Here is a 16,275-nt window from a genome sequence, read left to right as displayed (position 1 = left end):
AGAAATGCCGAGCGTTGCTGCGCAGTACTTGGCAGGGGCCGTCGCTATGCAGTCTGGGGTCCCGTCCGAGAACGTGCTTGAGAAGATGATGGCAGACACGACGGCGATTGCTTTTCTTTCAGGTGGGAGTATGTCTTTCCACCTTTCCATAGATCTGGCCGGAACTATTGTCATCCAGCCTATCCATTCGTCAATCCTTTTAGAGCCTGAAACCCGCGCACTTACAAAGGTCGACCATAATAAGCCTAGCGATGTCTCCCGAACCTCTTTGCTTATTCTCAATGTAACCAATGCTGCCCCTGCAAGCATGAGCGCAATACCTGAGCTATCACGCTCCATCCAAGTGATAAATGCATCTAGAACTAGTGTTCTTGAGACGTTCGCCGGTCTTATTGACAGAATTTACCTGGACTCTGAGGCCTCCAGCACCGATGCATCAGTTGCCGCCCAAAGCTCTCTTGGTGCATCAGTGCTCGCTCTCATGCGTGAGTTCTCCCAAAAGCTAGCAGATAAGACCGGATTTTTACGGTATAGCAAGATTCCCATTATCCACTTCTATAGCTCTGAGTCAATGCGACTAAACCTAGAACACCTGATTACATCCTACCAAGAGCACGGTCCATCCTCTCTCAATCATGAGCAAGTATCTGCCTTCGCCAAGCTTTTCATGAGCAACGTCTCTCGGGTTCTGGGAGAAGTATCCTCTTTAGAAGACTTGTCTTTCAACGACTTTAACCGACTAGATGACTATATCATGGCGTTAACTAGTCCTTCTGGCAGTAATTCAGTCTATAATCTGGCTTGTGCGGTTCACAAGGTGCTGAGCCTTTTCGAAATTCACGTGTACTCCCTTGCCTATGGGTACGAAGCCTTACTAGCAGATATCCGCGAAACTCTTCCACACATTGAGGTTGCGAGGGTTATTCTATCCGAACTAGTCGAACAATTCGCCGTCTCCTCTTTACCCCGTGTTAATGAGCTGCTATCACGCTACAACGGTGTAGAGGCTAAGATCTCATACTATCGAGAACTCGCCTCGTTAATAGAGCACTTTAGATCGCTAACGGACATCCTCCCGAGTGCCCTGGCATCGTGGCAAGTGTTCAGACAACTAGATGCCAACAGCAGTAATCTGAAAGAGATGCAAGCTTTTAGTGCATCTGAAAAGTCGGTGTATATTCACTTCGTTCACTTTTACATGACCTATCACTTTATCCGTCTTGTCTGGAGCACCATTCGCGCATTCGATCCACTAGAGACCAGCTTTCTGTTTGGCGCTGGAGCTATCTCCCAGAATCTAATCTCTGAGTTGGCTGGCGTAAAGGCTATTGAGAAGTATACCTCTCTTACATTCAAGCTAGCTGCATATGCCCCGCCGTACGAGATTATGGATTCGGATATGCTTGTTGACTTTTCCGCCAGGTTAATTGCTCTTTCTGGAGCGCTTGTAGATATACAGCGACTCCGAGAGCATGTCCAACTTCTCTGTACATCTGTACCCCATGTACCTGCGTCGTTGATAGACCGGCTCACAGACGTGCTTAGGCTAGCCCGGTCACACGAGCTAGCTTTCATGGCACAGCTGTCTCCTGAGCAGGATGATGTCCCTGACTGTTCTTATCAATATTTGCAACAACTTTCCTATCTTTTTACTCGCTCATTTATTCACCCAAAAGCGCCATCCTGTAGCCTTTTCCCAAACAACCCAGCTGCAGCCACCGTGCTTCGAGGGCTTACATCTATCCCCGGTCTCCTGGCCTCTATGAATAGCTACGAGGATATATACAAGGGCATCCTAGACAGCCTCTTTTCCACAAACAACATCCACACGTTTATCACACGATATGGAGAACACTTCTCTCGATTTGCTATAATTGCGTCCTTGCAGCCAGGAACCAAAAATTATTACAACGCCTTGATAGTCAAATTTACCGCAGAACTTAGCAAGACACTTAGCTCAACAGAACAGAACGTGTATTTGCAGCTCAGAACTCAGAGAGAACACGTAGAAATAAGAGAGCTACTGCTTTGTGAGCTGATTGAGTACTACAGGAAGGCGGTGGTCAGCAATGAAAACACTCATCTTCAACAACTAGAGATAGACGATATCAGAGAGGCTGCCGGAACCCTCCTGATTAGGAGCACTATCCTTCCCAATCTCCTGACTGCTTCCTTGCTTTTGTTTTCCAGAAGCAGGCATGTATTCAGCATTGAGCTGCTCGGTGTTCTACTAGTTCGTTCGTCTGTAATCAAAGCAGATTCACTCAGCTCCATTTCCAAAATTAGCACTGCTCTTGCTGCGAACTTAAATACGTTCTCTTCTAAGTATAGCAAGTGGGGCGAGCTTTGGACTGAGCTCCTGATCTCATCCTTTTACTGTCCTGATACTGGCCTCGAGGCCACTCATCTATCTCAATTTTTGTGCGAGCACGTTCTTGCATTTGAAAGAGATTCCACTAGATATCAAGAACTCTCTACGCGTCAGGCTGGAATTCTTACAGTTTCCCGTCTCCCCAAGACCCTTCACCTGTTGACAACAGACTCGGCACTAGAGGCATCGTCGCCCCCTGACTTATTGGTGACTACGCCTGTTCCCTCACTCTTCAGTGCCCAGAGTCTCTGCAGCTCCTTTGCTGTCGCTGGAAGGCTGCCAAACGCTTCAAAGATACTCCACAGCTCTATCATGCAAAGGTACCAGTCCCTGTTCAACGCTATTGTTGGGATACTGCTCCCAGCACTAAAGAAGTTTTCGCAACTGATTGGGCATCTGGCCGCCTGGATGGGCACAACGGGAAACTCCAAGAAGGTCATGGATAACAGCTCGCTATCGTACAATCTTTCCGTTAACATATCACAGATTTATGCAATCCTTGTACGATTATCTATTTTTGGAGAGCTGTGTCCAAATTATGTCAAGTTTTACTCTATAAGCGATATCTATGGCTCCGAGAATCGCCCCAATGTTTCTCCCTTTTATGAAGCTCTATTTTCCCCGTACTTCCTGTCTCTTCCTCTGCAGCTAGTTCACGTCGATAACGACTTTTCAATGACTTACGCCACACATTCCGGCTCCCAATGCGGCGACATGGTCCGCCAGGATAGCTTGCCCGAGAATGGTACAATTGACGCATACACTGCTATCCTCTCTAATCAGTTCCGCAAACTTTATCGCTCCGTAGCACAGCTTGATGTGGCATTTATATCTATTGTTTCGGAGACAGAGATTATCCGCGAAATTATTTCTGAACTTATAATTTCAAAACAGTCCTCAGTCGCTAAACTTCTTGACAAGCTAAGATACTCTCTCAACCGTCTAGACGCTAACGGTGTACTCTCCACAGAGACGTCTAGCCAGAAGCGTTCTGATCCGGGACGTCTGGCGACTCATTACTCGCTTTCTGTTTTAATCTCGCGCATCATGACGACGCGGCTAATCTATGCCCTTCTTATTCTTAGGGAGCAGTTTCTGGGCGACTCCAATGCCCTCCAAAACTATCAAACCTCACTTACCAACACTGACTATCATCAATTTAGAGCTGCCAAACAGTCACTTTTCCCATTCGTGGCCAACGCATGCAGGCACTTGACTGTTTCTCTTGATGATGCGTTAATGCATGTTGAGCCCAGAGAAGCACACGCTCTTGCCGCATTGAAGTCTCCTGCCTTTCTATCAATCGTGGACACTATAGTTTCTGGAATCATAGGGTGTGAGCTTCCAGTCGATCCGTCTGCACTCTGCCTGCTTTCAGACGTTGCCCCTTCTCCAGCTGACGCTGACGTTGCATCTCGTGGGGGTTTAATGAATACACAGCATCTTTATAAGGCACACGTTCCAACAATAGAGTCCTTTTCTCGCATGATCTTCGCCATCCAAGTGGATACGCTACATGGCGGTGAGCTAAAACTCCACAATAATGTTAACCTAGTAACTCAACTGCTGAACGAAATTCGTGCGGATGCTATCAGGAGCTCTAGCAGATTTACCAGGCGCCTTGTGCGTATCCACGTGTGTGTTGACACGTGGGCACTGGATAGGGCGGAAAAGTTTGTTCAATCTCATAGTGTGACTAACTCACAGCTCCACTCGTGGGTACATGTTCTGGATCATGCAGACAAAGATTTTCAGGAAGCCTATTACTTCTTGTTAAACGATGGCGAAAAGGAGAGCTTTTTACGTCTGGTTGAGCTATCTGTCTCGGATGACTTCAAGAAGGCCTTTTATAATAGATACAAAGCGTTCCAGAACAGCGTACTCGCCAAGGTGACAGAGTGTACACTAGCATTGATCGATCATTTGACACGCCTCTTCTCTCGATTGAACACCGAGCTGCAGGATCTCAGTGGTCCTCGCGGTAATCCGCGCGACGAAGTGGACTGGAATGATTCTGTGGCTGTTCTGAAGTGTCTTGCTCACTCAGCAGACGCGGATGGGCTCTATATCAAACATAAGGATCTGCTTCCCCGTCTCCGTGCAACACTTGTCCTGACAGCTAACGAGCAGTCTATGGTGGACGCTCTCATCGACAATGTTTATCCCACGTTTGCCGAAAGATATTCGTATCTGAAGGCACGGGTGCTGGAAGACAAGGTATCCTCAGCAAGGATACTAGCAAACCTGCAGGCCACCGAGAACTTGTTCCATGAATCCAGTCTTGTCAACATTGCAAAAGTTACTGATCCCTCCCTCATGTGTCCGGACGTACTCACGCCAGATGGCAGCCTTGACCCAGGAATTCTCTTAAAGCATGTTCAGGAAGTTCGGCAGCGGCTTGCTGATCTGCAGAAAGACCTCACTGACATTCTTGGAGTTGCTGCGTCAGCGTCAGCGTTATTTGGCATCAACATGTCAACGTGTACCAATGCCGACATGGAGGCCCTCATAGTGGCGACGGAGGTTATTGACTCAACCTACTTGCCTCTCTGTCACAAGCTGACTCACCTGTTTGACGGACTAAAAGGGCGAGATCTCAATTCATCAGTACTAGACTGTAACTCAGCAGCAATCGACTCTGCATTGTCAGCTTTTTGCCACGAGCTAGAGCATCTTATTGAAGACTATTTAGAGCTGGGTGGGGTCTTCCAGGGCAATCAGAAGGTGGTTAAATGGCTAGAACAAAACAGCACTACCTGGAAAAACCCTTCCAAACTTACTGCCGCCTTGTCGGGGTACACCCATACGCTCGCTACGCTCCAGCCATATCTAGTCCAGCTGTGCAATCCCACCTCTTTCCATCCCTCTCACTGGCCAGAATTTCTTGCTGAGCTTAGATTTGTGTGCGGCACTCAAGCCAATTTTCCTCCCGCTCTAAATATTCAGACACGGCTTCAGACATACACCGTGTATGAGCTTCTCGATCATCTCCTGCTCTTCCTGAGCTTGTCGCATCAGTCACTAACGTCTCAGAAAGGCGCCTCTTCTGATTCCGGCTCAGTTGTCCACACTCAAGACAAGGAGCCTCTCAGGGTTCTTACTGGCATATGTGAAAGCATTCTATCTCAGGCACGAGCACGTTCCTCTGTGTACGGCATGATTAACGCACATACTCTACTGTCCAAGAGCATACCCCTAACATTCGTACACCGAAATGATACTCACATTATTAGTAACCTTGCTGACATAACAAAAAGTTTGGAATCGGCACTCCTTAGCATTTCGGACCTGTCAACTACCCCATTCTATACGGAGTTTAGCTCTCAGTTAATAGTACTCCAGGAGACCTTTATTCTATATCTCGCGGCCGTGAAGGCTCTGACAGAGACACAGTCAGAATATATTCAACTATCCTCTGTGCTTGCACAGAATATGGCCATTGTTAAGCGCTACATAAAGGATGCTGTGCTTAGGTATGAAACTGCTGTCGCCGACCTGGCCTTTATGTATAGCCACCTGTCTGACATGCCTTCCAAAGGTACGACAGACAATCTTGTTCATTTCTTCTCTTTCCTTGGGGGTGTTGAGGCATGTACATCCAAGATTCTAACTATTAAAGATTCACTCCAATATATAGCTAAGTCCCTTGCTACGTTTATCGAGCAGCAGCGCTATGTTTCGCCAAGGCTCTTCTTCCTCACCGACGACAACATCCTTAGTGTCATCACTGCGCTTTCATCACTGCTTATGCCTCATTGTTCTGACCATTCAAACAGCTCTCAGGTTATTGGTGTCTCAACAAATAACAGCGACATTTGCATGCTTGAAAAACACTTGAGCAAGATCTTTCCCGGTTTTGCCCACTTCATTTTCGCATCAAGCAGCGACTTGTGTCACTGCGCTGAGCCGTGTGAGAATGATGACTTTATACCATCGTCTCTGACTGGAGCCCGCCTCCTGATAGTTGGGATTGTATCACCTGAGGGTGAAAGGTTTCACCTGGATTCTTCTCAGTTCTTCAGCATCAGTGACCTGGTGGCGAGTTCCGCAAATGAAATTGCTATTCATCCGTTTCTTCTCAAGCTGGAGACGTCTATTAGGCTAAGTATGTACGAACAGATTCTTCACTGCAGACGTGTTCTTCTCACCTTTCTAAGTGACTCTGTGGCTGTTGCATCCTCGCAGATACCCTGCTTGTTAGAGTCACATACGTGCCAAGCGTTTATTGTTGGGCTGCATCTCGTAGTTACGGAGATATTGGACCTATATACAGATGATCCGGATAGAGTGGATTTGAATCGCACAGGTGTTGCCCTCAAGGAGCTTCTCGCATATATACAGGTGACGTATAAGGGACTCTACAATATACACTGTCTTTTACCCGAGATAATCTTTCTCCAATCAGTTGTCTCACTTGAGGCGACACAGGGGCGAAGCGATGAAAAACGCTTGGATCGGTTCTTTGCAATGAAGTACTATGTCAGCGCTAAGCCGTTTAGATCCCTTGTCCTCAACCCCAGCCCCTGGCAGAAAATCTATGAGTGTCCAATACTTGTGAAGGTTTTGTCCTATTCGCACGTCTATAGCTGTAACTACGTTGGCTCATCTCCGCATTTGGTGCAAACAGAGCTTACAAGTAGTCACTACACCCAATCACTGATAGCCATAGGATCGCAGTTCTTCATTAGCCCCGTTGGTCCAGCTGGCACTGGGAAGACGGAGTCAACACGTCAACTGTCAGCACACCTAGGTAGGCCATGCTTTGTTTTTAACTGTGACGAGGCCTTTGACTATGCTTCTGTGGTGCGCATAATGATTGGTGCCTTGCTGCTGGGGTGTGTGGTCTGCTTTGACGAATTTAATCGTTTGGCAGTCGACAATTTATCATCGATTAGCCTTATCGTCGACGCAATTCAAGAACTCCTATCCAAGGAGGAAAGCTACAGACGCGTCCTAGAACTAGGGAATGACACCCTGATCGAGGCATCTACCCACGAGCTACGGCGGACAGCCAATAGTTTCATGGCTCAGTTCTCGCTTAACTCGCAGAAATATGATCCGTCCCGCCTTTCTCAGCTGCGTGAGTTTGCATGCTTCATAACAATGAACCCTTCATACAAGGGACGCCGTACTCTTCCAAAGAACATCAGTGCTCTCTTCAGAATAGTAATGATGTCCCAGGCAGAGGTGGAGAGCATTGTTGACGTACTACTGGTCTCCTTGGGTTTCACGTTTGGGAGAGTTCTCAGTCGACTTGTCTGCATGTTTTATCAACGGCTGGAGGCAGTTGTCGCCCACATCCAGTCAGATGCTGAACAGGCGTCCAAATCATCCTTCCATTTTGCGCACGACTTGGGTTTGCGTAGTATTCGCATGGCATTGCGCGCAGGCCAGTTGCTTATTGAGGACGAGCCATCGTTAACGCAACTCCTCAGCTCCGATTCTCCGGACATTCGTGAAGCAGCAGAACGATATATCCTTGTCACAGGCATACGTCGAACCCTCCTTCCAACGCTTTCTCACCATGACATTCCTCAATTTAATGATCTCATCTGCTCCACCTTTGGGCGTTGTGAGGCCACGATACGGGCACGCTTGAGTAGCGACTGCTCTAGGCGGCAGATTACTATCCCTGAATCGTCTAACTACAGGCATGCTCTCAAGCTGCTGGAAAGTGTTAGTCTTGATGACCTGTTGACGAAGTTTGTATCACAAGTTACACTGCAAATGGGGCTCGTTCCTAATCAAGCCTTCCTAGACAAGGTGCTGCATCTTCACATGTGCCTCTGTCTCAGCCCTGGAACCATTATTGCAGGCACCTCATCCACAGGAAAGACAGCTGCGCAACAGGTCTATTATGGTGCTCGACGGGCCTTGGCGTCCTTTCTTACAGAATTGACGGGTGTTTCGCAGGGAGCTTTGACTACATACACCGTATCTCCTCTGGCATTGCAAGCTAAAACTAAGCTTCTCGGCACTTTAATTGAGCCTTCACGTGAATGGATAGATAGCAGCTTTCTTCGGGCTCTACGAGAGGCCATTGCCCTTAGCGAAAACATGGACTCAGGCACTCCCTGTCTTCTCAGCCGATGGCCAAGATTCTTCTTTCTATTTGATTGCGATATTAATCCAGACTGGATTGAAGCCTTCAACTCCGTCTTGGATGGAAATCGTTGCTTAACTCTTTGCACAGGCGAGAGAATTCACATACCAGACAGCGTCCGCTTTGTTTTTGAAAGCTCTACACTCCGGCATGCAACCTTGGCCACCATCTCACGGTGCTCTGTCAGCATTCATCACGCAGATACTGTGCCAGCATCAGATCTTGCATACGGCTGTCTTAAGCGTCAACTCGTCATGGACAACCCGCACGCATCGAGCCTTCTGTCTTTGATTTCAGAAACCGGGCACTCTAGGCGAACCGAGCAACCCCCGGCACAGACACGGACTCAAACAGGGCTCCCTTCTAGAGCCAATCTTTCCAACTCAATCCCTAACTTGCATACACAGAAATACGTATTAGCGTGCCTTAATGCGGTAGCCTTCGACGTTTTTAGCTCTTTCCTTTTCGCGAGTACGCCTCTATACGTTACATTTCACCAAAGTTTTATCGCGTGCCACGGGCTCATTGATCAGTTGACTAACACACAGCAAGCACCATCCGGCACAGTAATCACTCACAAGACGGGCACTTTGGGACGCTTGTTCCGCACGGGTAAAGGCCTCGCAACGGGAAGTGGAGAGTTCATTGATGGCATTCTGAAGGGGATTTCTGCTGACATCAACACTTCATCAACTAGCTTTTCTGGCACGCTATCCGAGCTTCTGGACCATGCTAAAGGTCGCTACAAGCAATACTCTCCTATTGACTTTTCTGTAACAAGAGTTCTAGCAACCCTTGTGATGATGCTTAAGGCAGCTGTGGCAGAAGCAGAGAAGTATTTTCGTACAAAGATAACGCAAATTGAATTAGGCTTAGCTGAAGCTCGGCTGTCTCTTCGCACAATGGATCTGCAGAAACTGGTGAGCCCTCAGACTGTTTCTCGCGTTCTGTCCTTCTCAGGAATCTCATATAACAGGCTCATTTTGTTTTACGTTAGACAATTCATCTTCGGATTGGCTTGGTCTCTCAGCTGTCAGCTACCTCTTGCAGAGCGCCACTCTTTGTCCAATCTTGTTTGTAGGTACTATTCAGACTATCTTGATCAGCCTTCTAGTGAGGTCTCCACGAAGACCCCTACTCACTCTGGCTCTGGGGATGCAAGCAATGCTGACGACGCGGACGACTTACAGTTTGATCTCTTGGCGATTACGTACTTCAATACAAAACCGTCAGCACCGGAAGTGTTCGCTGGATACTGTGTCGAGCGCACTTCCGACACAACGTCTTCTCGCTTAAATACTCAGGAACGTTCCTTGGTCACAAAGGCGCACACAATTCCAGATTCGTCCGATCTCAATGCATCATCGTCCCTATGGTTATCAGCAACTGTCCAACACCCTCCGCCTCAATCCAGCTATGAAGAGGATGGCCGCAGACCACCAACTCAGCCTGCTCACACCTCTTTGCTAACATACGTCTGCTCCATAAACAGTGAGTATTGGCAGCTAAACGATCCTGAGAATTGTGAGCTACGTAGCTTCTTTGTTTCTACAATCCATGAGAGCATGTCGACGCTTATGGAGAGCTCACTAACAGCCCACACTAGAAGGGCGCGCTTTGAAGACGCGAGTATGCCCAGGAACAAACTTACACACCCATTACATAACCCTACACTGGAATCGACGTCTGCGGGGTCTCAGCTTGTTCCTAATGTGGATACGCAAGCGTACGCAATGTATCTAGGCTCTCTAGTGGACCAGGGTAGACACGTACTCTTAATAGGACCGGCAGGTAGCGGGAAAACAGTACTTCTGACGCATATATTGAATCAGAACCCCAACTTGCGCGTTGTTTTCACCTCCTTTTCATCACAGACCTCTCCAGACGATTTAATTTCTATTTTCTTCAATCATTTCGATGTGGTTCCAGAGGACGATCACTACATATTGGTCTCTCCGGCAAGACAGACCTTCTGCCTGATCATAGACGAGATTAACCTGGTTGATAAAGATTGTTTTGACAATCAACCCGTAATAGAGTTTCTTCGTTTCCTTTTAGAGCATAGATACTTCATATATGACGGGGTTCTTCCAGGCTCCAAGGATAAAAAGAAGCCCGGTGCCCACGAAGCAAAAGAGTCTCCACTGGAAACATCCGCAGTCATTGTCTTACCATTTAACATAATTATTGCCTGCAGTTGTAATCCCCCAACAGATGCAGGACGGTCTCTTCTAAGTGAGAGATTTATGAGGCAGATATCTACGCTGTATCTGGACCATCCTAGTCATGCAGCGCTCCTGAGCATATACACCGCCTATACTGACGACATGCTTGCGGACATTCTGACCGAATCAAACTTGTTGAGCGTTCTGACTCCTGACACCACCACCTCCCTCTCAATTTCCCTGGCATCCGCAATGGTTTCTGCTTATGAACAGATTGCTGCAGCCGCAGACCGAGAGCACAGTTCCTCTGTCTACTCCCCCAGAGATCTGACGCGGTGGATTGCTTCCGTTAAAGACCATTATGGATCTTATCAGCTTACTGATGCTACTGGGGTCTTCTCATGCAAGAGGTTTGTCCAACTCATTCTATACGAGGGGTCAGCTATCTTTTCAACCAAACTGATGACTCAACCAGAAAAGAAAGCAACAATCGCCATTCTAGCAAGGTCACTTCACGGATTTCTGGAGTCTCTCTCCAAGGCTCTGTGCACCTGGACCGCCGACAATCCTATGTTAGAGCTATCAACCTTTAATACGCTCCTTCTTCAGAAGAACTTTAAGTTCAATATAACATCAGGGGCTTCGCTGACTGATTCAGCTACCCACTTTGCCTCCATTTTGACAGAACAAGAGGCATGGTCTAATCTTTGCTACTTGTTCTCTAAATACCATAATAAATCAGCGAATACGCTGACACTATCACACATGGAGTTTGTTAGCGATCCCATCTATCACATTATGCGCACCCTAAACACCCCACATGGACACCTTATTATAAGTGCTGAGCCAGGGGTTTTTGACGCCTCTCTGCTCCAGTTCCTGGCGTGGCTCTCTGAATCAACCATCTTTGAGCTCAAAACAGTCAAAAGATACTCCCTTACAGATTTCCGGGAGTTCCTCAGGGGCGCTATTGAAGCCGCGGTAACAAAACCTGGCAATGTCTTGGTTGTTATTTCTTACGAAACTGGTCTTCCTATCAACTTCCTAGAGCATCTAAACAATCTCTTGTGTAATGGAGATGTGACTGGATTTTTAACCAAAGCACAGCTTCACAAGACTATCTCGTTAGCAGGTCTCTCAGATCTGGCCCAATTACAGCAGATGGTCAAGCAAAAGCTCCATATACTCTTTGTAGTCAGCTCAACCCTTGAGGGCTCCGGCATAACTTTCAGTCCAGCTTTGTATAACAGATGCCAATTGATTAGTATTAGTAGGATGCCTATCTACTTCCTAGTTCTTAAGGGGACAGGGCATGTCCAGGCCTTGGCGTTCCCGAAGTCTGTCTCCGACTGTCTCGGACGGGTCACAGATACAGAGCCAATGCTTCAGCAGAGCATAGAGGCATGTGATCGGGTATCTACAGAAACTCAGCAGCTGCTTGATATTCTAAAGCAGCAGCAAGACGATAGCGTCTTAGAAATTCAAGACACGCTCACCATCGCAGCACAGGGCTTGGGGCCTCAGCAGCGCCTCTGTGCTGCACTAGCCTTGCTTCACGAAAGGGCGCCTTCGATTGTGCAGCAGTACCACGATGTTGTTGGATCTCTTTCTCTACCCGAGATGTTGAAAACTAGTCATGTGGCGCGATCTATTACCTTCCACTCCTTGCTTCATTACGAGAGATTGTGCACACGGTTTGCACTACTGTACCTGCAGGTGTACACAGATTTCTGCTCTCAGCAGAACCATCTGGTAAAAGGCTTGGAGATATTAGACATCGTGCAGGGACGCGTCAGCGAGCTCCAGGAAGAGCTATGCACAAAGAAGGAGAAGCTCGCAGAGATGACCGTACTCACTCAGGAGAAGCTGTCTGAGGTTATTAAGCTGAGAGAGATTACCATGGCAAGTAAGGCCGAGTCAGTGAAGCTTTCGACCGAAATCACACAGAAGCATGAGTACATTCAGGCACGCATGGAGTCTGTGCAGTCGGAGTTGGCCGAAGCAGAGCCTGCACTTGTAGCAGCCCGAGGCTCCATTCGCACAATAAGCAAGGCTGCCCTAGAGGAGATTCGACGAATGGCCAGGCCAGCAGAGGCAATAACTCTAGTTATGGCTGCGGTAGTCATCATTATATCTCCTACAATCGCAGGAATTAACACAAGCTGGGAGGCCGTCCGTAAAATAATGCAGAGAAACAACTTTCAATCCTCCATTCTGATGTATAATCCTGCTGAGGATGAGCACGCTGCTTATCGGCTGGAGCGTTTGGCAGAATACCAGTCCAATCCCACCTTCAAAAAAGATATTGTCAGCCACGCCTCTCAGCCGGCTGGCTTCCTGTTCGATTGGGTCATGAGCATTTATGGATTTCTGAAGATAAAGGCTAAGGTCCAACCGCTTGAGCAGGCGCTTCTTCAAATTAAGGAGGAGGCTAGTGGTCTGGAAATAAGAAGAGCCGAAATTATGGTGGAGCTTGTCGAAATGGAGAAGAATATTGATAGCTTGACAGCGGAGTGTAGCGAATGTGAAGCCCACCAAATTCGGCTGCAAAACCAGGCAGACGAGTGTGAGAACAACACCAAGCAGGCAACTATCATCACTGAGTTGCTCTCTGACGAAATTAAGCGGTGGACTGAGCAGCAGGCTGGGTCTGAGCACATCTTGGACAAACTTATGGGAGACGTGCTCCTGGAAGCGTTTTACGAGACTTATGCCGGGTCCTACACCGACAACTTGAGGATTGAGCTCGCCACGTTTGCAGAAGAGATACTCGATGCCTTGTCTATTTCGTACAGTAACGGGACGGCTCTTTGCCTCAGAGGTTCATTGTCAAACCACATTCTTATAGAGAGGGTTCTGTCTCCGGTAACGCCCGTTTTGTTGTTTGACTACACCAAGGGAGATTTAGACCATCTCAGGGCTACGTATAAAAAGCATATCATGGTATCTGCACTTGCAGACGACTTGATGGCCTCTGTGGAGCGGGCATTGAAGTTTGGCTTCACTCTGATCATAGAAGATGGCGACTCTTTGGATCCAGCCCTTTTTGTGTTACATCGAGTCGTAGAAGAGCCAGCTACGTCTACTAGTTTGCCCACTAATTCATCTCCTGACGCTAGAAGATCCTTTATTGTAGAGTTGGGAGGCGTTGTCATTCCTGTCCACCCAGATTTTGGTGCAATTGTTTTATGTCAGGTAGTTGGGCGCGCAATCCATTTTGCGGCAAAGTGTACCGTGATAAACTTTGCTCATAGTGATGAGAAAATATTTGAGATATTGTGCAACCACTTAATTGAATACCTGCATCCCGATCTGTACTCTGTGCAACAGAAAATAGAGCAGGACTTGTCGACCCACGCGAAGACTATCGTCTCGCTGGAAAAAGAGTTACTTTGTACTCTAAGTGCAGTTGACCATAGCTCCATCTTGACAAATACCGGCTTAATATCTCATCTACAAGCTACCAAGGCCCGATACAGACAAATTAATACGCAAATAGAGACACTCAGACACCAGAAGAAAAGCTATGATGCCTTCAAGGACGAACTACACGATTGCACAACAGTTCTAGCTCGGATATTTTCCGTACTACGACATCTGCGGGACCTAGAGCCGGGCTTTCTCTTTAACCTGGAGCAGATGTTGTTTATTTTAGATGCAGCCCTGGAGAGATTCACGACGCTGGCTGCGAAGAACTACTCTGACTTGCTCATTATTTTCATAGAGCTATGCTACGATAACACCCAGTCGTCGCTGACCCTGACTGCACGAGATGCCACTTATAAGTTTCTGAAAGAGATAGCGACATCGGAGGCGCCAAAAGCAGTAACGCGCAAAGAACTAAAGCTTCGGTCGCACACAACCTTCACAGAGTACTATTCGTTCTATCAAAAGCATACCCATTGCATGCTCCTCAACATTATTGAGAATACTGATCCAAAGAGCATTGTTCAGGCAGTGATTCAAGACGTAAAAGCGGACGCCAACCACGGACCGCTGGTGCACTCAGTTCCCTTCGGGGTCCCTGACGCACACATTTCAAAGATTGCTGGTATCCTCAAGGCAGCTCGAGACCGTGATATTATCCTATTGACCAACATGCATCTGGCCTCTGCCTCATACTGTGAAGATCTTTGCAAGGTTATACAGAGCCACCTTAAGACCTACAGCAATAACATCTCGATTATCATCTCAATCCAGGGTGCAGATGACAATAGCCTAACAGAGGAAATGCGGTCTTTAGCCACGTCACTGGGCTGTGTCTCCTTTTTATCGCAAAAGGAGCTCAACCCGGTGGCTCTATATGAGCAAACTAGGCTAGATGCAAGGCAAATAGCGCTCAAGCAGACCAGTATTATCCTTAATACCACCACGCCTTCTGCAGAGGCTACTGAAGTCGATTCTGAGGCTCAGCAGGCTGGCCAATTCTTTGATTCAGAGTTCAAATGCCTTCTTGATAAGCTAACATACATATTCGTTATCTTCAAACTGAGGGCAAGCATGAGGCCATACGGCTTTTCTGGAAGCTACTCCTTCACATCTGTGGATCTGCGCTACGCCATAGAGCTTCTTGTGAAAGAGTTTGCAGCACAGCTCGCCAAGGATAACAAGTCGTTCTGTCCCTTTGCCAATCAGTTCTTTGAAAAATTGCTCCATGAGATTTGTTTTGGGAATAGGATTTCAGCTCTACACGATAAGGTCATAGCAAAAAGGCTTATTGACAAGATAGTTAATATGGATGCATTGCCCACAATGGTGGAGTCGTGTACAGGGGTCTTCCTGAACGAGGCCCTGGACGGAATAATGACAGCTGCACAGCAAAAGAAAGTCGATGATCTGCACCAGGTCATTTTAGGAAGAGTGGGATATAAAAGCACAAAAGACCCGGATAGCAGTTCTTGCATAACTATGAGCATTGTGAGCGCGATTATCAGTAAGCTCTTAAGCATTCGAAAAAGCCTTCAGCAGGTAGAGGAGGTAAGCGCCACTCTTACCTCTTCACATAGGTGGAGCTCATTTTCTCTTGCAATCTTTAAGGTCAAATGTGCAGCAAGGACCACGCTGCTAGCCTACATGCATGCAGCAGAGAAGGGCCCCACTGCTCTCGATGAACTACAACGCTTGCTCAATGAGGATGCGCTACAGCATGTCTCACTTCTCGTAGATCAATACCAGTATTGCACAGATGTGCTTGAGGCTATGCAAACTGGTAACGACGACACCATTACGTTGCTGCCTCTGAAGCTTGGGTCTAACGCACATCAGTGTTTTGCTGCCTTGTTCCAAGACCTATTGAGTCAAGGAAGTCCAGGTGCATCTGGATCTGGAGAGATGGCCGCGTGCTTCACGACAGTGGCTGCTAGCAGCACGGTATCAGTAACGGTCAGGTCATTCTTATTCGTAGCCGACCATGATGTGATCCAGAAATCACCCAGTGGCGGCATTTCAACCCTCTTCCTGACCCTTGAGCCCGCGGCAAGCGTAGCTCACTTGGCAGGCATTCCGGTATTCCTCGATGATTCGCGTAGCACGTTCCTCGGATTTGCCCAAGGTATGGACGAAGGTGACATGATGTGGGACGGGTCTGCGTTTTATTTCCTGTGATGCGATCCTTAGCAATGTAAACGTATGATCCT

General features: G+C 47.6%; 1 protein-coding gene across 1 annotated transcript; it reads left to right on the top strand.

Annotated features, from left to right (window-relative positions):
- Positions 1-4: 4 nt before the first annotated feature.
- GL50803_0017478 (CytoDHC cytoplasmic dynein heavy chain) lies at positions 5-16,243 on the top strand (the record flags this gene model as incomplete). The annotated part of the gene is made up of 1 exon (XM_001707201.1): positions 5-16,243. One exon carries the CDS (start codon positions 5-7, stop codon positions 16,241-16,243), a length of 16,239 nt encoding a protein of 5,412 aa, XP_001707253.1.
- Positions 16,244-16,275: the final 32 nt, after the last annotated feature.

Source organism: Giardia intestinalis, chromosome 4 (assembly GCF_000002435.2).
Source record: "Giardia intestinalis strain WB C6 chromosome 4, whole genome shotgun sequence".
Taxonomy (NCBI): Eukaryota; Fornicata; order Diplomonadida; family Hexamitidae; genus Giardia; species Giardia duodenalis.
This window is presented reverse-complemented; position numbering and strand designations above follow the sequence as displayed.